The sequence below is a fragment of the Cervus elaphus genome, unplaced genomic scaffold (genome assembly GCF_910594005.1).
Source record: "Cervus elaphus unplaced genomic scaffold, mCerEla1.1, whole genome shotgun sequence".
Classification (NCBI taxonomy): domain Eukaryota; kingdom Metazoa; phylum Chordata; class Mammalia; order Artiodactyla; family Cervidae; genus Cervus; species Cervus elaphus.
This window is the reverse complement of record NW_025316691.1, coordinates 901,744-928,942: the sequence shown is the minus strand read 5'-3', so window position 1 is coordinate 928,942 and position 27,199 is coordinate 901,744. Positions and strand designations below refer to the sequence as shown.

At 55.4% G+C, this 27,199-nt stretch overlaps 1 protein-coding gene across 1 annotated transcript in view; it reads right to left on the bottom strand.

Moving 5' to 3' along the window:
* Positions 1–26,582, bottom strand: part of LOC122691266 (proto-oncogene tyrosine-protein kinase receptor Ret-like) — a 49,885-nt gene extending 23,303 nt beyond the window's left edge. The window contains exons 1-3 of the mRNA XM_043897919.1: positions 26,338–26,582; positions 3,625–3,888; positions 1,533–1,820 (exon numbers count right to left, since the gene is read on the bottom strand). Coding sequence (XP_043753854.1) covers positions 1,533–1,820; positions 3,625–3,888; positions 26,338–26,407 — 622 coding nt within the window. The 5' untranslated portion in view covers positions 26,408–26,582. The remainder of the gene's footprint in view (positions 1–1,532; positions 1,821–3,624; positions 3,889–26,337) is intronic.
* Between the last annotated feature and the right edge of the window lie 617 nt (positions 26,583–27,199).

Sequence of the window (27,199 nt, the reverse complement as noted above, 5' to 3'; positions counted from 1 at the left end):
CCCAGAAGATGAGATGCTGTGTGTATTCATCGCCAGACACTGCTGTAAGTTCAATGACTCACTGCAACCTGGTGAGGGGAGGACCAGTAATAACAATATACTCTTCAACCCAAGCCTGTCCTGGAATTCATCCTCCAGAAAGGACCCAGAAAGGGGGAAAAGCTGAACGCTTGAAGGTCAACAGTGACCACCCCATAGCCAACCTCAGGAGGGCTGTCAACTCCACTTAGTGGAAAATCACATCAGAGCCACATATTACATGTGAACTACACATTTCCCTATATTGCTTATGGTTACAAAAATGGCTTTTCTTTTTAAGCGAAAAAGGCAGCACACTAAACCATATGCTTTGGGGACAACTTTGTACAAAGACATCCATCCCTGTGGCAGGATAAATGAAGGGATGTGGGAGTGTGAGTGACTACTTTCCTTACACTACTGAGCGCTCCTTTAACGTTATGACCATGTGTGGGTGCCATCAACCTGGTGGGAATCCAGGCTTCACTTACCAGCCGTCCAGCGTAATAAGTGTCCCCTTTAAGTCCCCTTTAAACTGTCCAATGACACCTCACACAGCGGCTCAGTTGCCTTCTCTCATCTCCACTCGGATCCAGTGCCCTTCCCCTACCCCAAATCCATGTGGCTTCCCCAGGGCCATCGTGTGGTAGGACTATCTTGTGACAAGGTCCACTGTCCTTACAGTGGCTCAGGCGGAATCCTGGAACCATGCTTGGTCCCCTCGTGAATCTCTCAACACCCCACATTCAACTCCCCAGAAAATCTTGCTGGATCTTCCTGCAAAAACATGCCCAGAATCTGCCTGCTTCTTGTGGCCTAAAGGCTTTCACCCTCAACCCCAGTCCTCATCCTCTCACTCAAGGATGTCTCCTGCCTCTTCATAGTTTTCCTGCTTCCTCCAAACCACTCGCCCCAAATCATTTCGAACACATCAGCCCGACTAACCTTTTAAAGTAAGTTATATCCTGTCAATGACACCCTCCCCCCCACCCCTGAAAACACCTTCTATGGCTCCCTAGTCCCCTCATCAGGAAGTCCTGCCCCCTCCCTTGCATTTTTCTGCCCTCAGTAGCCTCTGCCCTCCCCTCCAGCCGCACTTCCCCCTCCGCACTTTTGAATGAGCTCGCCCTGCTTGCTGGGCACCCTCCTTTACCTTGCTCCAGCCACCTGACTTAGGACAGTGGTCTCCACCACTCTGTGCCTTCTCAGCGTTACCTCCCACCTGGCCCCTTCAGAGGCCACCCGACGTCCTTCGCGCCTGTGTGGTCTCCACCTGCCCCAGGCGTGGAAGGTCCAGACAGGCAGGATTTGGGCCTGAACTTGTTCACTGTTTCATCCCTGGTCCCTAGAACCATGCCTGGCCTGTGGCCAGCATACATGAGATACACGTGGGCCTCTGAATGAATGGATGGTGGGGTGGTGTAGTCAACTTGGACGGCTCATGTAGAGGAACCGCAGGGCCATGCCTGGCACTCGGCAGGCATCGAGGAAGGCTCCATGCGCCTGGCACTCACCTCCCAGGAGCCTGTAGGCCACGCTGACGTTGGGGCAGAGGAACTGCACGGGCAGCAGGCGGAACTGGTGGAAGGTGCCAGGGGGCCTGTTCTCCCGGATGCGGAAGGACAGGCCTGACTCAGGGAAGCAGAGCTCCCGGGGCTTGAGGGTGCCGCAAGCCGGGAAGGAGGCGTTGATGATGGAGAAGTACACTCGGGCACAGCCTGGCCACTGGCACTCGCCCTCACGAAGGGATGTGGGTGACAGGAAGACCCGCAGGTAGATGGTAAGCAGCGGGAAGCCGCCGTCTGCAGAGACAAGTCAGGCCCCGCCAGGGTGTCAGCCACACCCACCCAGCTGGGACCTGAATGGGGAGAGGGCAGGAGCTCGGGGCTGGCGCAAAGCCTAGTCCTCACCAAGGCTAGCAGGGCTCTGCTGGGAACCCCGCCCTGCCCCCTACCTCCTGCTTGCCCCCTACGGCCCTGGACTTGGGATCTGGCAGCCTCAGGGCCCTATGGCTCTGCTCCCTCGTCCTGGGGGGTGCCTCACAGGTCCATCTCTCTGATTATTCCAAGTCTCAGTTCAAATACCCTTCCTCAGAGAGGTGCGCTGAACCCTGGGTCTAAGATGGAGTGCTTCCCCAAGGCAGGCTCTTGGCACCTCAGGTGACCTCCCTTCCCTCCCTCACCCACTACCCCAACCACTTTCTTTCTTTTCTCACTTTTAAAAACACTACAGGGGTGGAATTGGGTGGGAGGGGGGAGAGAGGTTCAAGAGGGAGGGGACATATGTATACCTATGGCTGATTCATTGTGATGTATGGCAGAAGCCAACACAATACTGTAATTATCCCTCAATTAAAAATAAATAAAACACTTATTCTATTCTATTTTTGCCAGTGTTGCTGCTTGTGGGATCTTAGTTCCCTGACCAGGGACTGAACCCAAGACCTCAACAATGAAACCTCAGAGTCCTAACCACGGGACCCCCAGGGAATTCCATGCCACCCCTGCAGAGACACAGACTTCCCCAGCACCTAGAGAGGGGATTTCTGGCAAATTCCATCATGGAGGCACCATAGCAACCCCCGTCCAACCCATCTGGATCTCAGCTGGGGCGGGGGCTCTTCCTGGGCCTTCTATCTTAGCTCTAGGTAAGTGTCCCCCCGCTACATCTACTCCTCCCATATTCATCAGTTCTCTGCTTCTTATTAGCCTGTCCTCTGTTGCTCCAGTCCCCTGCTGTGGTTAATAATTCTCCGTATAAACTTTCTCTGTTCTAATTACTGTGATTTCTCTCCTGACTAGAGCTGGCAGGTGCATGAGGCTGCTCTCCAATCACAAACAGAACAGGCCTCCTATGAAACTCAGACCCTTGGCAAATTTCACTCTGGCAGTACTGTTCACAGCAGAGTGTCTGCCTCTCAGCACTCACAGGAGCTCAGAGCTGGCGTGAGGGTCCAGGGAGGCCATGTCTATAGAGCAAGAGGTGGGGTTGTGATCACCATTTGGTGCCACAAGGCAGAACTCTGCTCCACAAACAACCTCCTCCCAGTACCAGGGTCACACGTGGCCTTCACTCCAGCTTGGACCCCTGCTCTGAGAAGCCGTCCAGGCCTTCCTCCTGCTCCACTTTCCTCCCCGGCACCAGGCCCCAGTCCTCACCAGGTGCCAAGAGCAGCCTGCTGCTGATGGTAAGGTGGGCTTTCCGTGCAAACAGCTGCTTCTCCACCAAGTTCCAGATCATCCACTAAATCAAGATCTTGGGATGTCTCTAGCCTTTCTTAACTCTTCTCTCACAACCCCACATCTCTGTTAATCCAACTGGAAGACATTTGGAGCCAGCATGGAGAGAGCCCCTCAAGTCCTCCACATAAGTTCTCCAAAATCCCAACAGCCTCAGGAGGCCTGAGGGTCATCAGTGGTCCTCAAGCTCATCCTGGCTCCCTCACGGGCTGGACAAAGAGGACAGGCCAGCCCCATCTCACTTGCTCCACTCTTACACAGCAGGAGTCGTAGGAGCTGTGTGATGGGCTCTAAGGAAGGACCAGGTGAGGGCGGGGCGGGGTGGGTAATGAGGCATGTGGGGGTGGGGTCAGGGCCGCCCCCTTACTGAGGATGTTGAGCTTCTCCCAGGAGCTGTGGTCCAGGCTCTGGTTAAGGTAGAGAAGCCCCGTGTCCTCCTGGATGCGGACCCAGTTGTTCTCGTGCAGCCGCGTGTGGTAGGCGCTGTAGAGGTGCTGGCCCAGGCGGAAGCTGGGCATCTCCTCTGGCACGTCCTGCAGGGCATGGACATAGAGCAGGGGCGTGCCGGCTGGCTGGTCCACGTATAGCTTCTCCCAGTAAGCGTCCCTGGAGAAGTAGAGTCCCAGCGGGGCTGTGGGAGGCAGGGAAACACGTGAGGGAAGGAGGGACTGAGGGACGACCACGGTGCAGAGCCTAGCAGCCCTCCCAGGCAGACCACCTTTCCCAGCGGCCTAACTTCACATTTTAGTAATAGCTTCCTTGTGGGCCAAAAAAGAAAACTTCACTAATTTAAAATTCTGATCTAAGTAGGTCTTTCTCATCTGTATTCCTAAGAACATCAACACACAGTTATCTGTATAGCTAAACACTAGCTGCAAATACACTGCTTTAAAACAGAAAGAGGAGGAAGTGAGGAAGCATAAACAGTTGCAATATCATCCTCGATTACCTGAGATAGATAAGCATGTAAACCACTCGGCTTTCACCCAAGCTTCTGAGCAAATCACCTGGAGCCAGAGTTTTGAAGTGTACAAGACGCTGCCAGAAAAGCAGAGCAGGCAGGGAAGATGAACTAGAGCACTTTATAAGTAACAACATTCGTGCATGCTAAGTCGCTTCAGTCGTGTCCAACTCTTTGTAACCCTATGCACTATAGCCCTCCACTCTCCTCTGTCCTTGGAATTCTCCAGACAAGAATACTGGAGTGGGTTGCCATGCCCTCCTCTAAGAGATCTTACTGACTCAAGGATTGAACCTGCATCACTTACACCTCCTGCATTGGCAGGTGGGTTCTTTACCACTAGTTCCACCTGGGAAGCCCCTGTAAGTAACAAAATCTTCATCTAAAGTCAAACATGCTCCTACCATAGTACCGAAAAATTCCACTCCATTTATCTGAGAAAAATGAAAACATATGTCCGTCAAGTGACTTGTTCACAAATGCTGGGGTTATTCACAGAGCCAAGAACTGGGAAGAACCCAGATGTGTTCCAGCAGGTTATCAGATAACAAACCCCAGTCCATCACACCATGGAACCCTATGCAGTTAGGATGGGGCACAAACTATTGATACACACGACAGCCTGGACACATCTAATAGACATCCTGCCAAGTGGAAGCAGCAGCACAAAAGAATCACATGGCACCGTTCCAGACTGATTTTAGGTGACAGAAATCAAACTGGGTACCAGCTGGGGGTAGGGGAGGTAATAGACTGGAAAAGCAGGGGGCATATTCTGGGAAACATACATGTTTCATATTCTGATGGGGTGTGGGTCACACAGGGACATCCATTTGTCAACAACATACAGCCAAGATTTGTGCATTTCAACGTATGTAAATGTGGCCTAAATTTATCACTGAGAGGCTATGGGTAGAGCTGTAAATGCCATGAGGAAGAGGGATGCTGACCATGGCCACGCTGGGTGAACCAATGGGGCACTCATCCTACTACTCTCTTGACTTGGTGTATGTTCAACATTTTGCATCATAAACAGTTATTTTTAAATAGTAAGAAGTTTTAAAAAGATGGATAAATGGGCAGGTGATGCTTTAAAAAAAAACTGAAAACCTGCCAATATTCTCTACAAAGCATAAAAAATACTAACACACAAAGCAAACATGAGAAACATTGTACTTGTGTGTAAGCAATTTCTCTTTTCAATCAATTTGTTTCCACCTACATTCTGCTTCTCTTGCAGCCACCAAGGTGAGTGGTTGGTCCGCTCCACACCAGTGGAAGACACCCTGGGGCTGCCTGGGTCCTTGAAGACGCACTTGTGTGTGGGAAACAATCAAGAGCCAACTGGAGTCAGGTGAGGAGAACTGGTGAAGACCTTTTGGATCCCAAAGTGGTGAAACAGAAGAAAACTGGAAGGTTGCCAGCACTGTGCCAGGCTTCCCAAGGATGACTTCAAAGGCAACCCGGCTGGGAATGCCAACTTGAAGTGTGCATTGATTGGGTCCCACCCACCCAGTGTGGGTGCTGCCCTGCCAAACAGGCTGGACCACGGAGCCAGCAGGAGAGGGAGGGAACAGGAAGAGAAACAGAGGGAGAGAGAGGGAAGGAGGGAAAAGACAAATGGGGCTAAGGACAAAGGTAAGTAAGGCGGAGAGGATGGAGGGGAGAGATGCTCTGGCCAGTAGTCAAAGGCTACTGCACACCCGGCACTAAAGACAGAGATGGAAGGAGGGGGCTGCAGGTACGGAGCTGACTTATTAGACCTTCGGAAAACTGCTCCCTAGGAGTGCTGTCCCTGGAGTGGGACCCAGAATCACTGGGTCTCTGCAGGTGAGGTACTGGGAAGGGCAGCTGAACTCCAAGGAGCTGGCCCTGTGCCCAAGTCAGGCTCTGCGTGTGACCTTCCTGCCCTGCCACCTCTTGGGGGAAGGGATCCACCCAGAGCATCATGCTGCCTGCCATCCAAGGCGGTGGCAGCTCCAGGAGCCCTAGGAAGAAGTCACTCTGGGGAACTCTGAGGAGGGAGCACTGAGACCTGACTTCCCTTGCCGGGGGTCTCACTGGTAGAGACCACGACAGGAGCCACCCACACATGGCTGGATGCCACCCTCCTGTCCCACAGCCTCCCAACTGGCCATGAGGACATGGGCTGCCTCTCAGATACACTCAGAGTGTTCATTTCTTTGGGATTTAGTAGCCAACCCTAGCAGGGATGGCTGGCAGCTCAGAGAACTGTGTCAGCCCCAAATGGCCTCAAGACTGGCCTTGATGCTTCTGTGAAAAGGCAGCCAATGGCACTAGCTCGGAGCAGGCCTTTTGCAAGCTGGGCAGAGTGACAGGCCACAGCTGACAGATCCTCCTGCACAGCTAGGATGCACTCCACTGGCTCACGCTTCCTGAGAAGTACACAGTTCGGGGTCCCAAAGAGGACCCTACAGCACTGCTCATACTGCTCTTGTGACAAAGGCAGGAGGGTCCCTGTGGTGTTTCCTCAGCCAACGAGAGGGAAGGGGCAGCTGCTCCCCACCTGTAGTGCACTGAAGCCCCACTGCACTGCCTGGCAGAGTAATAAACCTGGGTCTGCACTCCTCACAGAAATCAGAAGGGCTCCGAGCCCACGGTGGCCCCCTGTCCTGCCCCAGTAAGGCCGGGTCTGGGAAGGCAGATTCAAAGTGGGGGTCAACACCAGACACAGCCCTGCTGCCCCAAAACAAGTGCCTGATTCATAAGCAGCAGCCCAGCTTCCTTTCCCTCCAACACTCCATGAAGGTTGCAAGTCAAAGAGTCTAGGGGGAGCTCTGGGGTGGGCTGTGGGGGGCTGGGGAAGGAGCGCAGAAGCTGATGCTCACAGCCCTGCGGACAGCAAGAGGAGTGGCTTGCTTTTCCCTCCACTGCCACCTTCTCCAGAGGACCTGGCCCACCGCATTCACCCACCCCGCCTCTCAAAGGTGCAGAGTGGGGTGAGCACGGCCAGGTGGACTCACACAGCACGAGGCCAGGCCCCGTGGCACATGGTGACCCTGCATTTTCTTCGCAGCCCCAGATGGAGCTGCTGATGGGATCACTGCTTTGCAAACAGACACCTGGGCAGGACAGAAAGAAAGTTGTTTGTATGCTCGAGGGCACATGTGCAGCCAGCCAGGGGATTGGGATTTGGAGGGCTGTCTTTCCAGCAGCATAGCCCTCACCGGCCTGCTCAACCCCATGTCACATGACCCAGAACCCACGGTTACTGTGCCCACCCTCCACCCCCAACCCAAGTCCTGAGCGGTGACCGCAAGTCAGGGACGCTGGCCTGCAGTAGAAAGCAGCCCCGGAGGGTGCACCATCTTTCGGGAAGGTTGACTTTCTGGCCACAAAGAGAATGAGAGATTTCCCAGTGGCTTGACAGGGTGGTGACCTGGTGGCAGTCCAGGCTTGTGACACCATGCTGGATGGGAAGGGGGCTCTGTGCTGCCAGCCTCCTCCTCATCCTGGCAGAAAGGTGAGCGCCAACCACTAGCGATCTGAGATGCTGCCTTCAGGGCCCCAACCCCAGAGCTGCAGGAGACTCAGTTGGTGGGGAGGGGGGAAGCCCAGGGTGGGTGTGGGTGGGTCCCCCAGATGGCACACAGCCAAGGGCAGCCTGTGTCTGCCAGCCTGCCTGGCCACCAGCTCTCCTTGGTGTGCCAGAGCTCTCCGTGGAGAAGTGAGGTCTGCATTCTGGTCTCCGGAGTACTGTCAAGGATGGTGTGGGACGCCTGCACCCACATCAGCAGAATATCGCGACTTTTGCCTTCTTATTCTCTCAGGATATAATCCCTGTGGCCTTGGTCAGCTGTGCAAGAACTGGCAGCCCTGGGAGCCACCCATGGGGGGTAGGGCTTGCAGATCGGTCTTCTAAGCGGGGGCGAGATGCTCACTCCACCTACCAGGTAGTGAGGAGCAGATCCAGAATAGGGCTCCTCCCCTGGGGCCCCCTTGAGCACATGTACATTCAATGGTCCAGGGGCTGGGAGGTGCCTTGAGCTCCAGGGAGCCCCCACCTCCGAGCTGGTCCAGTCACCACCACACAGACTTCACGTGCAGGATGAGAGCACTGCCTGCTCTCATCTCTGAGCCAGGTCCTACAGGATCCATGTGGGGCCTGGTCTGTTGCTGCCAAAAGTGATTTGTGGGTTGGGCGATGATTGTGAGCAGAAACAGTCTTAAATGCACTTAAAACGCTTCCCAGGTGGTCCCTACTCAGGGCATGGCCGCCTTAATGCTCCTCCTTGTCACAGACACGTTTAGATGGAAAAACACATGGTCCAAGGTAGGGAACGAGGGTGTGGGTGCAGGGCTGGCCTCAGGGGGGTGTAGCCTGGGGAGACCACAGTTCCCCATACTTGGTTTAATGCTCTCCTGTCATTGTCCTAAAATAATTCATAATTCTAGAACAATCTGCATTCTATGGTGGGCCCTACAGATGATGGGGCCAACCCCAGAGGGTGAAGGAGAAGAGCCCAGAAAGGGCCATCAGAGGTGTCCAGTTTCCTGGGTCTGTGCAGCCTTTGTAAAGTTCTAGCCTCCTCTGGGCCTCATTTTCTCTGACTGTGAACAAGAGAAGGGCAGGCTGGGGAGAGGAGGAGCTGGTATAGGCCTCACCTTTGCACAGGTACACGCGGTATGAAGTTCACACTTCCGATTTATAATCACTGGGCAAACCTCTTCACTGCCCCATTAAATAGGTAAGAACATGGAGGCTGGGAGGTGAGAAGACTTCCCATGGTCAAACAGCTGGAGGGTGGGCATCTTGGGGTTTGGACGATGACTAAGAAAGCGGCGATGGGACTCAGAAGCAAGGCAGATGCTGGCCCCACCAGGAAGCCCCAGGCCCTGCCAGCTGACCACCCCTCCCTGCTGGCACCGTTTTGCCAGGAAGGGCTTTTTGACCAACCTCTGATGAGAGTCTCCCCTGGAACTTGGGTCAGGTCAACACAGCAGGACTTGTAAAACCTGCCCCACCCACACCTTCCACCCCGAATGCTGCTGGGTGACAGGGTCCTCCCCAACACCTAGTCCCACGTTTCTGCCTCGACAGGTGTTGCCAGCACCATGTGGGGTTCTGGCCCCTCAAGTTGCCCTGGCATCACACCAGAGGGTGAGGAGCTGGGCTTTGCTCTCACAGGAGTGGGGATGGGTCCCACACTGCTCATGACATACCTGCCAAAGGCCCTGGTTGCTGCTCGCATTTGCAGAGACCCCAGGCCCCCTTCATGGCCTGTGTGTGTATATGCATGAATGTGTATGCACAGGTATGCAGCAGATGGAAACAGAGACAGGCACGTGGGCCCAAGGCCCCATATCCTCCCACCCTGCCCCATCCCTGCAGGAGAAGATGTGCAACTAACACTCAGTGGGGACAGCAGGCAGTCCTGTTCCAAGGAGGGCCTCCTCCAGCATCTTTACAAGCAGAGCCACCAGGCATGGATAGTCTCATTTGGCACACGCAGTCACCAGCATTTTTGTATCCTGGAAAGGCAGTCTTCAATGCTCCACACCTGGCTGGATGTGTCATTTACTCACATTTGTATGCAGAGAGAAGCAGGCCCAAGTTTCTACTTCACTTTCACTCATTCAACTGTCCACAAGCTCAGCCCTGTGTGAACACTCACACATGAACACTGGTCATACTCGTACACATTCTCAGACCCACACAGAAGCTGTGAGTGCCCTCCTGTGCGGTGGAGGACCACGCAGGTGGACGAGGGTTTCTGGTTGCCATCCCTCACTTCTGCAGCACATTGTGGGGACATCCTGCATGCTCTGCCTCAGTCCATGCCAAATGCACGCAGCCCCTTGGCTCCAACGTAGCCCACGCCCTTGCCCCGCGATCACCTCCCATAGCCCCCAGATGCACCCATCACCAGCCTTTGTGCACCAGCCTCAGCTCCCCCGTGTACTGGAGGGTCACCTCCCGCTGGCCCCCGAGGCTGCAGACCAGTCCTGGCCCCTGCAACCCAGCCAACTTCTCAATATGCAGTGAGCTGTGACCCCACTCTGGGGAGGGAGCCCCTTCCCCAAGCTCCTGCCCTCTGCCTCAGGGTGGCCCACAGCTCTCTTACACTCATCACTGCCGATCAACTCTTATGTTAACCTCCTCTGGTCCAGTCGCTGTGTGGGTGTCTCTGGATTGGACCCAGACTGATACACACATCTCTCTTACACTTAGCATGTCACATGCACATTCTCTCACACTGTTGCAGACCCACCCCCACCTCCCCCATCTTCTTGCTCATTTAGTGAGACATACCGAGCCTACCCAGCCCTAACTGCAGGCTCACCTCACCAGTGCCCCCTGGTCAGCCCTGGCCATGAGAGGCCATGCACAACTCCCCTGAGGTTCCTTTGACCTCCTTGCTACCCTCGACCGAGGATGTGCTGCCAGTCTGACCATACCAACCCAGATCCAGGCAGGTGCTTCCTAACTGGGCACCCTTGACTAGAGTGAGTGGCAGTCACCGTGGTCATCCCACACAAGGCCCCAGACAACCAATGTCCTAGGACTGCAATGTAAAAGCCAGAATTTGGGGCTCTCAAGAAAAAAACACATGGCAAGATGGTCTGATCTAAGAACTGAGTGGGGTGATAATAGTGCCCACATGTGTGTGCAAGGCAGTACCTTCCCGCAGAATCCACTCACCGGGCAGCCCTGCTCCTGCCTGTGGAGCACCAGATCCTGCAGATGACAGCTTTATTATGGCCCAGCACAATCTCCTTAACAGACGGTGGTTTCCTAATGCCATCACTTCTGCAGGAACAGGAAGCAGACCTCATGGACTCCTCCCCAGGGGCTGCCCCTCTCCCTGAGGGCCAGCTGTCCCTGTGGAGGGTCCCCCTAGCCCCACCGCCCAGACAGCAACTTTTGGCACCATTATCCTCTCCTCGTCCACCCCATGCCCCTCCTCTCATATCCTGTTCACATTTTCTCTTTATTCTAGTTGAATATTTGACATGTACAAGCAGTATATTTTGCAGAACATTTATGTCAAAATAGTGTTCTGCAACAGACACTCATGAACCTGTGGCCAACTTAACTGGACGTTTAGCAACAGTGCTGCCCCTCCCACACGCCCCTTCCACCTCATACACTCACAGAAACATGAATCTGGGTCTTTGTTTCCCTTGCCCCTCTTTTTAAAACACTTTTACCTTATTCTTGAAAGGCACTTCTGCTGGGCAGAGAATTCTGTGTGTGTGAGTGTTCAGTCATGTCCAACTCTTTTGTGACCCCATGGACTGTAGCCTGCCAGGCTCCTCTGTCCATGGAATTTTCCAGGCAAGAATATCTGGAGGGAGTTGCCATTTTCTCCTCCAGGGGATTTTCCCGACCCAGGGATTGAATCTGCATCTCCTGCATTGGCAAGCAGACCCTTTATCAACTGCGCCAACTGGGAAGCCCACTTGGGAAGCCCTGAGACTTCTACAGGACAGTTATTCTGTCCTTCAAAAGCGTGATTCTGCTGTCCTGCTTCTGAGAGGTCTGTACTCATTCTGATGATTCCCTTCTTGGTTCTCTCTTCTCTCTGGTTGCTTCAGGACCTCCTGTGTTTGGTGCTTTCCTATTTCATTCTGATGAGCCAGCCTGCTCACCCCCATGTGGGTTTCCTCCGTCTCAGCTTATCTTCTAGGTGTTCTCTCCAGAGCATCCTTAAGCAAATGGCAGCCAGTCCCACAGCTCGAATGGCTGCCTCTGGGCCAAGGAATGCCACGTTCACCAGCCCTGACCTCCACCCAAGTACCAGAGACATCCGTACCAACTCGCTCCATCCTCTCCCTCATCTCAGTTCAGCTTAGAGGACCACCTAGCCTCCCTGAGCCCACTCTTTTTTTTTTTTTTTGGCTGTACTGGATCTTAGTTGTGGCATGCAAGATTTAAGTTCCTGAACCAGGACTGAAGCCAGGCCCCCTGCTTTGGGAGCACAGAGTCTTAGTCACTGGACCACCAGGGAAGTCCCTCCTTGAGACCACTCTTGACCCCATAGGCCACTTGCCCCAGAGCAGCCAGGGTCAGTCAGATCATGTCACAATCTGTCTGAAACAACAAACTAGTGAGTGAAACAACAAAGGAATCCAGGAAGGAACAAACTAATACATAAATGGTTTTAAGCACAGAGTGGCGGGGGGAAGGTGGGCGGGAGGTTAACAGCTGGGCACATTTGGAAAACAGTGAGACTTTGGGATAGGAGAGGGGGCAGGGTATCAGAGAGATGGGTGATATCACCTTGGTCAAGACCCCCTGGCTTGGTCTGACAGGCACAGGGAGCCACAGGTGGGTGGCCAGTGGCAGGATGAGTGCAATGGAGCCTCACGGATGCCCCTCCCCGCCCCATGAGGCTCACGTGGGGCACACAGCACCCTCTAGTGCACGACCTGCCTGGGTGAGGCCAGAGTTGGCATTGAGCAAAGAAACCCTGAGGACACCTAAGAACAAAATCACTGACCACGGCTCAGGAAATGATGGCCTGGTAACTGAGGAACACTGCCAACTGGGAGACATTAGGCAGAATGACACACACATGCACACACACACATGTGCACTCTCAGGCAGGGTCACCCTGTAGGATGCTCCACACACCCCACGATCTCCATTTTTTGTCCCAGATGGAGGCTGGCTTTGCAAGGGATTGTAATGTAATTTTGGCTTTTTAGGAAAAAAGCACAGGTCAGGAGAGCCAGTGCCTATGAGCGCAGAGAGAGCCCTGCAGGCCAGCCCCACTTTGGCCATAAATGGGGCTGATGGTATGCTCAGTACCTCCTGTGTGTGGCCATAAAACCATCACCACCATTACCCAACCACAATCACCACCCCCAGCTACACCATTACCACTACCATGATCACCACTCTCCCCACGAGCACCATCACCTTCACCCCCCTCACCTACACAGCATCACCACCACCATCACTAACTTCACCTGAACTCCAGCCCCCCACTATATTATCATCCCCACACCCTAACCACTACTGACACCATCACCACCCTCCCCACAACCATCACCTCACACCTTCACCCACCAGCTTCACCACTACTGCTGACCATGCCTACACCATCACCACCCACCATCACTCCACCCTCCAACCATCGCCACCATCATCACTCTGCTAGGCATCCAGAGGCTTCCAAATGAAGCAGCTTTGCCAGGTTTGACCCACATAAGATGTGGGAAGAAAGCTGGACTGGAAAGACCCACAAAGCCAGCCCGGGCCTGTCCTGTTCACTGCTGCATTCCCAGAACCTTGCCTGATGCCTGGCACAGAGCAGGCGAGAAGGGAAGGCCTGGGTGGCCCTTTGAGAGCCAGCCACCTCTGTTCACGGGTCCTGGGCTCAGCTTAGATGTCACAAGCCAGTGCCTCCTTGTAGGGAATATGACAGCTTGCCCCAGTCCTCATGCTGGGAACTGAAGCCTCTCTACAAAATCATCAAGAAAACTCTGGCCTGTGTAGGTGTACCCAAAGCTGGACAGCTAAGTGCATACATGGGTGGTGAATACAAGCCAGGGCTAGCTACTTTACTTGGTGCCCAGTGAGGACACTAGTCACCATGAGAGCAGCCTCAATTCCAGTCTTAAATTCCCTCTTCCCAAATGCAGCCAGCAGCCCTCAGTGGACAGCCTGTGTGCCACTGTGGCCACAAGGCTGAGTGGCCTTCCTGGCCCGGACTGGGCACACAACAAAGGCCAGCTGGCACAAAGGCCTGGCACACAAGGAGGAGTGAGCAGCCACCCTGGCACACCCTGGATGCCCGGGGCTCTCCATGCTCCTGAGGATTCTGTCTAGCGCCGAGCCCAGGCACCTGCCTGCCTGTCTGGTCAGGGGCTTCACACATAGCCCAGCTCTGCAGACCTTCCCTCCATCATCCCTTCAGACTGAGCCTCATCGTGTGGTCCACAGTGGGCAGGGCAGGCGATCACATGCAGGGGTACTGTGTCTCCCCACACACCTGTCTGTGTGGGCCCTGCCTGGACAGGGTGGCTGGTGGCCTGGAGAGAGGAGGAGAGACCTGAGGACCAGGCCTTGCCTCAGAGGCACCACAGACCTGTACGTACAGGTACCTTCCTCCACACGTGAAAAGCTCTGACTTGCCCACCTTACCCGAGCTCTTACTGTAGACCTCAGTCTCCCCGCCTGTTTCCCAATTCTGAGAAAGAGAATTCACTTCTTGCTCTCAGAATGGAACTGCAACCAGGCCTAGGTCTCCTGACAACCCCCTCCTCTGCCATGCCATCTACGTAGTCCTCTGCTGATGGGCAGGAAGGGGTCAGGGTGTGGCTGAAGTTTGGGGTAGTGAGGTGTGCAGACGAGATCTGCAGCCCAGCTGCATGGAGCCAGCAGCCCAAATTCCTCCCTTGTGCCCAGGCCCCAACCTTCTGCTCCCAGAGGCCTGAGGGCCAGGCTGCACCCAGCAGGCACCCGTGGCCACCACCCACGTCCCCACCCGCCCAGACCAGCTGCAACAGCCTCGCTCAGATGATGGACACTCATGCCCAAATGTGATTTCCCAGCTGCCGCTGAGTTAATCACCAGCCTCACTAGCAGTTCCTTCTGGCTTCTATGCAAAGGAAACTGCCAATTAGGTTACAATTAATTTCTTTACCCAGGGCAAAGCCTGACTGGAAAAAGACTGGCCACCCAAGTGGCCTGATGATGACTGTTCTGCAGGTCACCAGGCTCCCTTGGCTCTGGGGTTCCTGCGCTCTGTGGCCCCAGCCAACGGCAGGTGTGTCAGCCCCGGCCTGGTCAGATCAGCCCTGGCGACCGGTCAGGACATCCCAGGCTTTGACTCTGGTGCTGCTGCCCAGCAACTGTCCCCCTCACACCCAGCAGGGCACCATGACTCAGATCTCAACAAATCTGTCACCTCGTTGGACCTCCTTGAACAGCCATGGTCCTGCCCCTTTCTGCCCCTCCCCCCAGCACCAGTTTCGCCCAGCCCAGGTTTACCACTAACCAGCAAGGGCTTCCCCAAAGGTTCATCAGGTAAAGAATCTGCCTGCGATGCAGGAGACACAGGTTCGATCCTTGGCTCGGGAAGATCCCCTGGAGGAGGAAATGGCAACCCACTCCAGTATTCTTGCCTGGAGAATCCCATGGACAGAGGAGCCTGATGGGCTACAGTCTATGGCGTTGCAAAGAGTTGGATTTGACTAAGCACGAGTGAGACTTCTTTATTGGGTTGGCCAAAAAGGTCGTTTGAGTTTTTAATGCATGATATTACAAAAAAACCCAAACGAACTTTTTGGCAAGTAAATGCATTCTTACTGAGAAGCTTTATTCCAAATGTTTCACGTGCATCACCCTACTAATGGACAGGACAACTGCCAGAGGTAAGGACAACTTCTGGTTCCTGTCTTAGAGCAAGGAAACCAAGGCAGAGAGAGGCTACCTTGCCCAAGGCTGTACAGAGTGAGTGAGCCAGGACTTAAGGGTTCTACTCTTAGGTATGCGTGGCCACCAGGCTCCTCTGCTCGGTGACGGCTGTGCACACACATGTGGAAAAGCCAGGGCACCATGACCTGGGACTCCAGGCCACCCATCCACCTGCTTGCTGACCAGGTGGAAAATGCAACCTAAATAATCCTCCATAGTCTTCTTCAGCCTCCTCAAAAATGCAGGTGCCCTTAAAAGTCTCCTCGTGGAAATTTGCTCTTTCATATCTCACTGAAACAGAGCAAAAGCCCAGGAAGACGTGACCAGGGGGGAGTTTGCTCAGCCAGCGCTGTCCAACAGGGATGGACATGGTCAAGGCTGCTGAGTGTGCAGGTACCTGGGGATGCTAGGGGCCTGATGTGCCCATGCCCCCTGGACACAGGACTGAGCCTTGAGGGGTCCTTTTCTTTGCCGCTGTTAGATCCTACTATTTGATACCTGGGTCGGGAAGATCCCCTGGAGGAGGAAATGGCAACCCACGCCAGTATTCTTGCCTGGAGAATCCCATGGACAGAGGAGCCTGGAGGGCTAGAGTCCCTGTGGTTGCAAAGAGTAGGATACAACTGAGCATGTGTGCGTGCACACGTGCACATGCATGCACATACACACACACATTTCACCTTCAGAAGTGAGTCTAGATACAAAGGAGAGATTTAAGCATGACTCGTGAAAGCAGAGAGACAAGTGCAGAGCCAGGCCCCGGCCACGCTCCTTCTCTGTCTTGCTGCATGGCCCGCTCAGTGCTCAGCCTCCCTGCGTCTGTTCCCAGCTGTGAACAGGGACAGGGACCCTCCCTGGAAGGACTGCTGGGACCAAGCGCCTACTGGTGGGAGCCAGAGCCACTTCTCCTCTTTTCTCCCTCTCTCTTTTTTTTTTTTTTGCAAAGAACATGTGGTTTATTAAAGAGAGCTTGTCGTCAGCAGCATTTATTCAACGAACAAAACAAATGAAAAAATAAAAGCAGACTAACATTCTGACCATTGGAGTGAGACTGACTGAATTCATTCAGCCCAGTGTCCAGAGTCCCAGGGGCAGCTTCCCAAGGAGGAAGCCTTGGAGTCTCGGGGTCTCTTGGCACCTCCCTTGAGAGTCTTGCGGGGGGTGGGGGCGTGGAAATTGCCAAGGGCAAGCCTTCCCATTGGAGGAGCTCAGTCTAACCTGGGTATGGTCCCTGTGCTCTTTTGACCTTCATCACAAAGTCAAGGAGAGGACACTGGACCCAGGTCTGCCACTGAGGCAAATCAGATGCAGTGATGCAGGATGGTCCCAGGAAAGAGGAGGGCAGAGGGACAGGCAAGAGGGAATGCACTGGGGTCCTGGTCAGTGTCTGCTGGGTCACAGCTGCGGCCCCAGCCTCAGGCTGTGAAGGGATCACGCAGGGGCTGACCACCAGCAGACGAGTTCTGGTACAAGGGTGACCCAGGCTGCTGGGAGGATGTGTGTTTTTGCCTCATACTGGTGTGGTGTCTTTACATACTAGTTCTCCCTTACACCCAGTTCTACTACAGAGCTCAGAGCTCCCCCAGCCAGGACCTCCTGGAAAACCAGGAAGGTCCCAGAGGCAAGGAGAGAGGATGCTGACTGACTCTGGAAGGTCAGGAAGACCATGTCTCCAACCTGCTTCCTCCTTTCCAGCCTTACCCTTCATTTCCAAACCAAGCACTTGTCAACCTGCAATAAATAACCAGGAGTCTGAATAAAGAGCAAAAATCTCCAAGATACTGTGTGGGAAGAGGAAGAAAAAGGGAAGCATACAAAGTCCCAGAAGCATCCACAGGACAGCCTGGCAAGGAGCCGCCTCCTCCCTGACTCCTGAATGAGACCTCCCTGGGCCCACAAAGGCTTCCTGATAACCCCCCAGTCAAGATCTTCCCACCCTGAGCAGGGTCCCAGCACTCATGCAGCTTCTGGGTGCAAGGGGTGGGGCACACTGCTTTGGTACATTCTGCTGTCCCAGGAAAACAGCTTCAAGGAACTGGCAGTACGACATCACACAGCTGCAATTACGGTAATCAACTTACGCCAGATCTGCCTGGTTATTTTTAGAGTCTGGATTGAGGCGAAGAGTTGACTCGTTGGAAAAGACCCTGATGCTGGGAGAGAATGGGGTCAGGAGGAGAAGGGGACGACAGAGGATGAGATGTCTGGATGGCATCACTGACAAGATGGGCATGAGTTTGAGTAAACTCCGGGAGTTGGTGATGGACAGGGAGGCCTGGTGTGCTGCGATTCATGGGGTCACAAAGAGTCGGACATGACTGAGCGACTGAACTGAACTGAACCAAAGACAGGGCAGCCCTGGGTTCTTCTATTGCTCAGTCCTGCCTTGTCAAGCGGGCTGAGTAGGTCACTGGTCCCCAGAACCTTGCATCTTCCTCCCCAGCCCCAGATCTTCTACAGAATGGTCCTTGGGCACTGGCATCTCACTTACAAGAAGGGACACCATTGCTTCTGGGACATTTGAGCTCAATGTGGCTTTAGGGTGTCTTCTGAGACTATCCTTAGGGTCCCAGTGGGGTCACAATGACTCAACCCCACAGAAGGACACTGGATGAAGCCATGTCCTCTTCAAAAGGGACCTGGGGTTCGGACACTGAAATGTTTCTGGCCAAAAACTGCTTCTTGGCAACACCTGGTGGAAATTTGATAAAGCAAAGTAAACTCAACAACAAAAGAAGGTCCACCCAATTAAAACAGGGGCAAAATAGTTGCTTCTCCAAAAAAGATACAAATGGCCCAGAAGCACTAGAAAAGACTCTCAGCATCACTGATAATTAAGAAAAAGCAAATCAAAACCATAGATGAGGACACTGTTTGTATCCAAGAAGATGGATACAATTTAAAAATATAAATAGAAAGTAACCTGTTGGTGAGGATGTGGTAAAACTAGAACTCTCACACACAGCTGGTAAAATTGTACAATGTTTCAGTTGTTATCAGAAAATAGCTTGGCAGTTCCTCAAAACAGAGAAGTTGAAATTAACATACGACCCAGCAATTCTACTCCAAAGTAAATACCTAAGAGAACTGAAAACAGGGATTCAAACAGATACTCACACAAAAATATCCACAGCAGCATTATTCACAAAAGTCAAAAGATGTAAACAACCCAAATGTCCCCCGACATGAATGAATAAATAAATGTGATACATGTTGCATTGGCCTGAAAGTTCATAAACCCAAACAAACTTCCTGGCCAACCCAATACATGCAATGTAATATTACTCACCCTTAAAAAGGAATGAAATACCAATACATGCTACAACACGGATATACCTCCAACCAAGTAAAAGGAGCTGGATACAAATGAAAGGTCAATTTATTCTAAATATCCAAAATAGACAAGTCCATAGAGACAGGTGCAGAGTGGCAGTTACCAGGGGCTAGTGTGGGGGGACTAGGCGCACTGCCTAATGGGTATGGGGTTTCCTTTGGGGGATTAACAATAATGTTCTGGAATTACACAGGGGTGATGAATATGCAATGCTGTGAATGTGCTAAATCCCACTCAACTATTCACTCTAATTTTGTGTTGTTAATTTCATACCTCAAAAGAAGTGAATTTTAATTGTTTACCACCCTGTTCTTCCCCCCATCTCCGCAGGAGAGACCACCCTGGAAGACGCAAGGGCACAAGTCCAGAGCGGACCCCAGGAGCCTGCACAGGTGCCCCAGTGTGCATCCCACCAAACCACCGTGCTCTCCTCTGCACACCGGCTTCTCTCTCAGAGAAAAGGACCCTGTGATGGGGTTCCAGCCTGTGGAAATGGGCAAAGAGCCCAGGGCCCTACAAACCCGGCTCCTCAGAGCTCTGGGCCCCTCTTGTGCACACAGTCAGGTGTGGAGTGGCTGCCAAGGGCAGGGAGCGGGGATCAGGAGACAAATGAACAGTGTTGAGACGTTGAGACTGGGGGTTCCTGTCACCCCCAAGTTCACAGTCTTTCCTGCTCACATAGGTACAGGGGATAGGAGGCTGCAGAAGAAGATTCAAGAGGGTCCCAGGGGAGACTTCTCAAGGCTCTGTGGAGGCACATGTGTGATCTCCTGTAAAGATCCCCTGCAGGTGCCAATCTGATGAGGAGGCTCAACCCAGTGACAAAGCATGTGCTCACAGCACAGAGTACACGGTCACCTTGCACCCATGTCATGGCCAAGAGGTGGCGGAATGGAGCCCTGATTCCATCCTTTCTCCTTCCCAGAAAGAAAAAAAAAAGAGCAGCAGATGCGCCACGGGCAATGCTGGAAGGGCAGGATAGGGGAGGAGGGAAGGAGAAAGCACACTCTGAACCAGCCCCCCAGCTTCTGGGTCTTTCGCTGTTTCACCGTATCTGTGTCTTTGACTGTTTCAGGGGCAGAAAAACTTAAGAAACTCCATAAACTCCTTCCCTCCACTCGGACTCTCACCACCACGCTGTGCACCCCAGATCGCCCCCCACCCCCACACCTGTCTCACTCTCAGGTTCTGGCACACAGAACATATATCTTCCCAAGCATTTTCCAGGCTGTTAGTTAAAGCTTAGGAACTTATAGTTTTTCTTTTCCTTTTTTTGTTAATTAAAGCTTAGGACTTATATGGTTTCTTTCCCCCTTTTGCTAAGACCAAGAACCACTGGAGTTTTCTGGCAATCCCATAGGCAGCAATGGGGGACTAGAACCAGTTCTGATGTCCATCGTCTCACCAGGGAGGTTCTGATTGTTTCAGAAGCAGAATCGTTTCTTCAATCACAGGGCAGTCAGAGCTGGTACTCAGGACACAGCTTGGAGCTCTGCCTCTCTCTCCCAGCCACCCTGCCCCTTAGATACTTCTCTGGAGCCCAGGGCCCTGTGGAACCCAGACAGTAGCTCCCAGGTCAGAAAAGTGAAGGCTTAAGATGGGGATAAAGTAAAGTCCCAGTACCTGAATCTGGGGGCGGTGGGCTGGGGCCCCCAGGACCTGGGTCGGGTCCCAGAACTGAGCCCTGCCCGCCACAGAGGCCCCCAGTCCCACTAGGTATCCTTGATGTCACGGAGAGCCTGCATCGGCCGGACCAACAGGTGGGCACACACCTGTCCAGGTGCACAGGTGACCTTTCTACAGTGGTGCCTTAGCTGCTTTACTCTGTGGAGCCGCTCACCAGGCAAAAGCAAACAGAGGTGTTTGCTCAGGGCTGGCCACCTGCTCTCCTTGAGGGCCCAGGTGGTGCCTGAACTGCCTTCCCCAAGCTCCTGCTGGCGTCATCACCCCCACAACCACGCTTTCTAGGGGGCGTCAATTCTACCTCCCTGCTCTCTCTCGCCCCACCCTACCTTGCCCAGGGTCTTGCAGTGGACAGCTGATAGGGCCACTGGCTTTCAGGCTCCAGCCTCAGGGACAGGTGCCAGGGGCTCCCACAGTTACCCAGCTGTGAGGCCAGAGCTTGATGGAAGCCCAGGTCTCGTCTGGTCCAGAGCTTGGGAAGGCGGATGGTGGGAGGATTGGGAGGTGAAGCCAGGCAGGAAGTGGGCCCCGTCCACAGGGGCTCCCAGGGCTTCAGCCCAAAGAGGACAATACCCTCAGGTCCTCTCAGGTATGGCGGAGCTCTGTCTTGGGAGCCACAGCCTCCCTTGAGCATGGGAACACGGGGGTCGGGGAGGGGGACCTGCGCTGCCAGTCCGCTGCTCTGGGGTAGGGAGGGAAAGCCGTGTGGGCTCTGGAGGCCTGAGTCTTCATACCCCTTCAGGCTCCTCTGAGACCACCCAGGTCATGGCCCTGGGTGATCTCTCTGAGTCACACCAACCCCCCAGCCTTCCAGGAGCTGAAGCATGCCCACCCATAAAGCATAGCACTCTGCCCTTGAAGACCCAGGGGAAGCAAGTGAGAAGGAAGGAGGGAGGGAGGGAGGGAGGGGGATGTCCTCCACCGCCTTCACACCCTGTGGCCCAAGCCCAGAAGGGCCCCTTTCCTGCCTGGCAGCCCACCATCCCCGCTTCCACCCTGCCCCATAGCCTGCCTTCTGCCATGCACTTCCATTTGATATCACACACACACATTTGAGATAAATGACAGCTTGGCGCTTCCTTTACTGCCCATTTCTCCTACATGGAGATAGCTCTGAGGTCAAAGTCACCTTCTGCATTCTCCCCGGGTGCACCCCTAGTCCTGGAGAAGCTGCCTGGGTGGCAGGTGGTCCCTCGGAGCGTGTATGTGGGCTGCTCACCAGTACTGTTATTGTTACTATTAAGTCACTCTCTCAGAAAAACAATTGCAGAAACCAGGAGGAAGAAGAGAAAGAAATGAAGAGGAGAAGATGAGGGACTGGAGCCTGAACACAACCCCCACAGGAGGAAGTGTCCTCCCCCACATCCACAGGAAGGGGGTGGGTCTCCAGAGTGGAGACTAGCCACTTCTTCAGGATAGAAGGAAGCAATACCGTTGTTGGGGGGCACTTCTCCAGCTCTGCCTCTTTCCTGGGGAGCCCAGTGGGCACTTTCTTCTCCCAGAATGTCCTGGAGTCCAGGTAAGGAGACACAGTCATACCCATGTGCCCTGAAGCCCAGCCCCTGCCCTCCCCCACTCCTCAGCACAGTGGCTTCTGTCAGGTTCTAGGTCCCCAGGCAGAGGCGGGTACAAGGGTCACACTCTCAGCCTACACCACTAGCACGCTCCCTCCCCTGGGGCCAGTTATGACAGGATCCCACCTGGAGGCAGTTCCTGGACCTGTAGGACTCCCAGACATCAGCTGAGAATCAGCCCGAGTCCTGGGGGCTCCTGACTCAGGTGTTGGGGAGCATGGCAGCACACTTCCGTCCCAGACCCAGGCCAGGCTGTCCCTCGGGCCCCTGGAGCACCCCACCAGAGGGTGACCAGTGGGTGAGCAGACTCAGGGCGACCTTCCCCACGCCCACCCCCGGACTCCTCCTGAGCCCTGTTGCAGGCCCCCACCACCGCTGGCCCAGAGGAGGGGCTTGCTGAAAACCAGAGGACCAGGGCCACAGAGTCATGAAGTCCTCTTCACGGGCTCAGGTACACGGGCTGTGGGAGCCTCAGTTTTCTTACCTGTGAAATGGGAATACAAAGCCACATCCCTCAGGGTTTCGGGAGGATACAGTGAGTAGCAGACAGGCGGTGCTGAGCACAGGATCAGCATGCCGTGGGCCCCCTGGGGTGGCCATTGCTGGCATCACCTTATCCAGTTAAGACCAATGGGCAGAGGACACCTCTTTTGGGTCACAGGGGGAGAAGCCCTCAGGCAAGGCAGCAGTTTCCTGCCCCCCCACCCCGCTTCCGCTTGGCACCCCATACTCCAGGTCCCATAATTTTTAATTTGTTTTCTCCTCCCCTGGCTAAAAGGCCATTAGCACCCCATTAGGTAAAAGAATCCCATTTTCTTCACACCACCAAGGAAACAGTGATTTACTTAGCCATCCTTAATGCAATTCTGCAGAATAAAGGCAATTTTGCAATGGTCTCAATAAACTTCCCCATTTGCTCTCTGCTCACAGACCCCACTCTTAGGAGCCTACCAGCTGACCCAGCCCCTTGCTCCCTCAGAAGGCTGGACTCTGCTAGGGCCCAGGACAGTCAGTGTGGGGCGCAGGCAGCTCCCAGAGGCCAGAAGGGCTTTAGGGGGACCCAGGTGAGCCTGGTGAAGCACACCACCACTCGTCCCTGGCCAGAGAGGGAAGGAGCAGAAAGAGAAACAAAGAGGTCAGCAGAGCAGTCTTCCTGGCTGAGGGGCTGCACTGGCACCCGCTGGTCCAGCAGAAGTGGTCCAACTGCAGAGGGGCAGGGCCCGCAGCCTGGAGAGAGGCTGTAAGTCATGGCCCATACTGGGAGTGAGAGGCCCCAGGGGCGTGCAGGCACAGGGGGCAGGTCTCTCCTTGTGGGCAGAGGTGCTGAGCAAAACGGGACCCCAGAAGCCAGGCCAGGAAGATGGCAGGTGCGAGGCCTCGTGAGGAAGAGCAGGGGGTCAGGGAGAAGGTGCTGGGTGAGCAGTCAGCCTGAGACATTCAGGGAGAGCCCTGGAAGCTGGGAATCAGTCTCTTCATCCATGCCACGGGGACATCTGTACCTGCACTGGAGCAGTAAAACGCCACACACTCTTCTGAGAACAACTTCTAGATGGGTCCAGGATGCCCCAGGTGGACAGGCTGTGCCCCCTGAGTGTGAGCAGGGAGGAGCAGGTGTCCCTGTGTATACACGCGGGGGTCGCAATGTGTGGGAGTAGCAGGGAGGGGGGCTGGGTTTCCCAGACAAGGGTGTAGTGTGAGGGGCCGAGCATGGGTGTGAGTGTGTCCACAGGCCTCATGATCACATATCCTTGAGAAAGGGCAGTGGTGTCTCGGTGATCACCAAGAGTGAGCATGAGAGTGAGTGTGTGTGTGTGTGTGTGTGTGTGTGAGCATGTGAGTGTGTGCCCATGTGTGCCCTCACACAGATACCAGAGTGTGGGTGAGGAGTACTGCCCTACTCTGGGAGTCTGTGTCTGGGATGGCACCTTTTTCTGAAGGCGTGTGCATTCTTACACAATGAGAGTGTGTACACATGGAGAGGGGCACACACTAGGGGTCTGGTGATGTCCTATGACCTTGGTCTGAGCACCCCTGAGCCCTCTAGCCCATCCCTGCCAGCCCTGAGGCAGTGCTTTCCTTCCCTAACACTGGGGTCCAGGCCACTGCCACTCCATCTGGTTGCCTCCCTACCCAGCCTCTCATCAGCCATCCAGCACAGAAGAGAGCTTCCGGTCTGGGGGAGGTAGGTCTAGGCCAGCAGGGAGGGCTTTCATCCCCTAGAGACCCAGCCCATACCCCAGGTAACAGGCACGGCCACTGAAGGGCTGCATCCACAAGGGGGCGCCCCGATTCCGGGCTACTCCCAGCCTGGGCGAGTCCCGGAGCAGTGGCCCCCGCTCACTTGCGGCAGTCTGGAGCACCACACCGAGAGGGCTCCAGAACTGCCACTCTGAGTAGTGTGCCCGCAGGCCTCTCCAAACGCCCAGCTGTCTCCTCCTGAGTACCGCGGGGCCACCTCTCCACTCTCAGTGTCGTCAATCACGGTTTCTTACTCATCCTGTTGGAAGAGTGGGTGGGGCAGGAGACCTGCTTTCCCTGGATTGGAGGGCCTTTCTCCCACCACCCAACTCCTTGAGTCCAGGCTGTGAAAAAGCCACTTGCATTCCTACCAAGTGTCACAGGTCCATGCTGGCAGCCCCGCTCCCAGTCCAGTCCTCCTAGCCTCAGCTGGACACCTTGGCTAAGCACAGGAGAGGCATGGGAAGTCCTCTGCTAGGTTCTGAGGCCGCCCAGTCCACCCTGGCTTCCGCCTCTCACCTGATCACCCGCCCATTACTACAAAGTTGCAACACAGAGTTACAAGAGATCTTCTGAACGCCTTGCCTGTGTTTACTTCTGCCCTGTTTTCAACCTTCTGTTTCCGCCTCACAGCACCCTGACCCCAGACTCCCAATGCTTCCCCCATTCTTCCCGGGGGCATGGGAAGGATTTCTCCCCTGCCTTTCCTGTGATGGGCTGGGGGCCCATCCTAGTTTAAGTATCTGACTCTTGAGCTTGGGATCCAGTCATACAAATGAAACCTTGGGCAGGCCTGTGAACCCACCGTCAGTGCAGGACCCAGGGCCAGAAGCAGGGAACCACTCACTGCCTCTTGTATTCCTAAAGGCTGAAGGGAAAGGTGGGGAAGGGTGGCGGGGGCTACTCTCAGAGGGAAATTTAGTACATACATATAAGTATTTAAGAAAAAGAAATCGGGGACAATTTTAGAGAAACTAAAATTCGTGGCCACGGGGGGGGGGGGGGGGCGGGGCGGTAAGGAGCAGATTCCACAGCCTTGGGATTCATTCATCTGTCGAGAGTTTTGGAGGTGGGGGCAGTGACCAGCCTTTGCAAAGCCACTTCGAATCCTCCCAGCACCTATGCTGACGACACACAGCCTTACTCCACTCCAGGATGGTAAAAGCGCTTGGTGCATGTTGGCCCCGAACGGTCAAATGGTGCCAAAGGCCGCGCCTTCAGGTACCCCTGCGGGGCAGCAACAGGAGACTCTAAAGACGCGGGTGGGACTGGAGCCAGGGCTGGCGGCGCTGGGCCAGCCCGAGCGGGCCCTCGAGGGCAGCCTCCCTAGAAACCACAGGCTTGGGGGATTTTTAAGAAGTAGGGTGGCAAAAACTCACAAGGAAAAGCAACCGTTTTAAAAAGAGCAGATCTCCTCCGGTCTCACCCCAGAGAGGATATCAGAGCCGGAGGAGAAACGCACCGACGTGGAGTGTGACAAGGAAACCAAGATGGAGCAATCGTTTACAGAAACACAACTCCTCCTGCCCCAGTGGCAGGCTTTTCAGGGCTACCTTACCCGTCGTCCCCCACCTGCACCGAAACGCCAACAAGATCCGCTCGGTTCGCCCCAGACGCCGCTGTGGCGCGAGGCGCGACCAGGCAGGCAAGCGCGGCTGCGACTCGGGCCCTGGGCACAGGCGCCCGGCCCGTGTCCCGCTCCGGCCCGAGACCCGCCCAGCCTGGGGCCCGAGGCGCGCTGCCCGCCACACCACCCGACTCCCAATGGAGCCCAAGCGGCCAGTAACTGCGTGGCCCGCTGCCCGCCGCGAACAGAAAGGAGTTTTCGAACGCGTCCACTCCACCGCGCGGCTCCAACTTCGCCCCGACCGCCGCGGGCACCAGTCCCCGACAGAACTCACCTTCGCCGAGCAGGGGCAGCAGCAGAAGCAGGAACCGCAGCCCCACGGCGCTGGCCGTCGCCTTCGCCATCGCCGATGCACGCTGCGGCTGCGGCGAGAGGGACGCTTCCTTGGGCTGGGGGGCTCAGCAGCGGGGTGCGGCGCTCAGCACCGCCCGTCCTGGAGCGGAGGACGCAGTGAACACTGCAGGCACCGAGCGTCGGGGCGCGGGCTCCAGGGCACTCTCCGCAGCTGTGCTCGGGGCTCGGAGCACATGACTGAGGAGGGGAGGGCGCGGGCTGCGCACGAGGCGAGAGCAGGGGCGGGGCAGGGCGGTGAGGGCGGCGTGGGGGGGGGGCGGGGCGGCGGGGGGGCGGGGCCAGGGTGCGGAAGTAAAGGCGGGGCGCCGGGTACCTCCCCAGGCGATCCCTGGTGCGGTTACGCCGGAGCGAGGGTATGGAGACCAGAGCCGGACGCGGGGTGCAGGCCGGGCGGGGCTCGAGTAGGGGCGAGGTGCGGGATCCAGTACCGGCCTGGCAGCCGCAGCCCCAAGCCGTGCACCTCCGCACGCACAGTCACTCTTCCTCAGCCTGTGCGCCCTCTCGCTGTCTCTGCGCTTCGACCTTCCCTGCCGCCCAGAGAGGGCAGGGAAACCAGGCGGGGATGCGGGGTCTGGGCGGACTGGCTGGGGGTGAGCCGGAACGGACCTGCAGACCAGGCAGGCGCCCCGCCTCCAGGCTCCGGGCGCGGCGCGCATCCTCCGCCATTTCGCGGAGGGGGGAGGTGCGGTGGGAGCGCGGCCTCTCTGGCGGCCGGAGGCGGGAGGAGGGGAAGAGCCCCCGCGAGGGACCCGGAGCCGGCGCGCCTTCTGTGCACTCCAGGG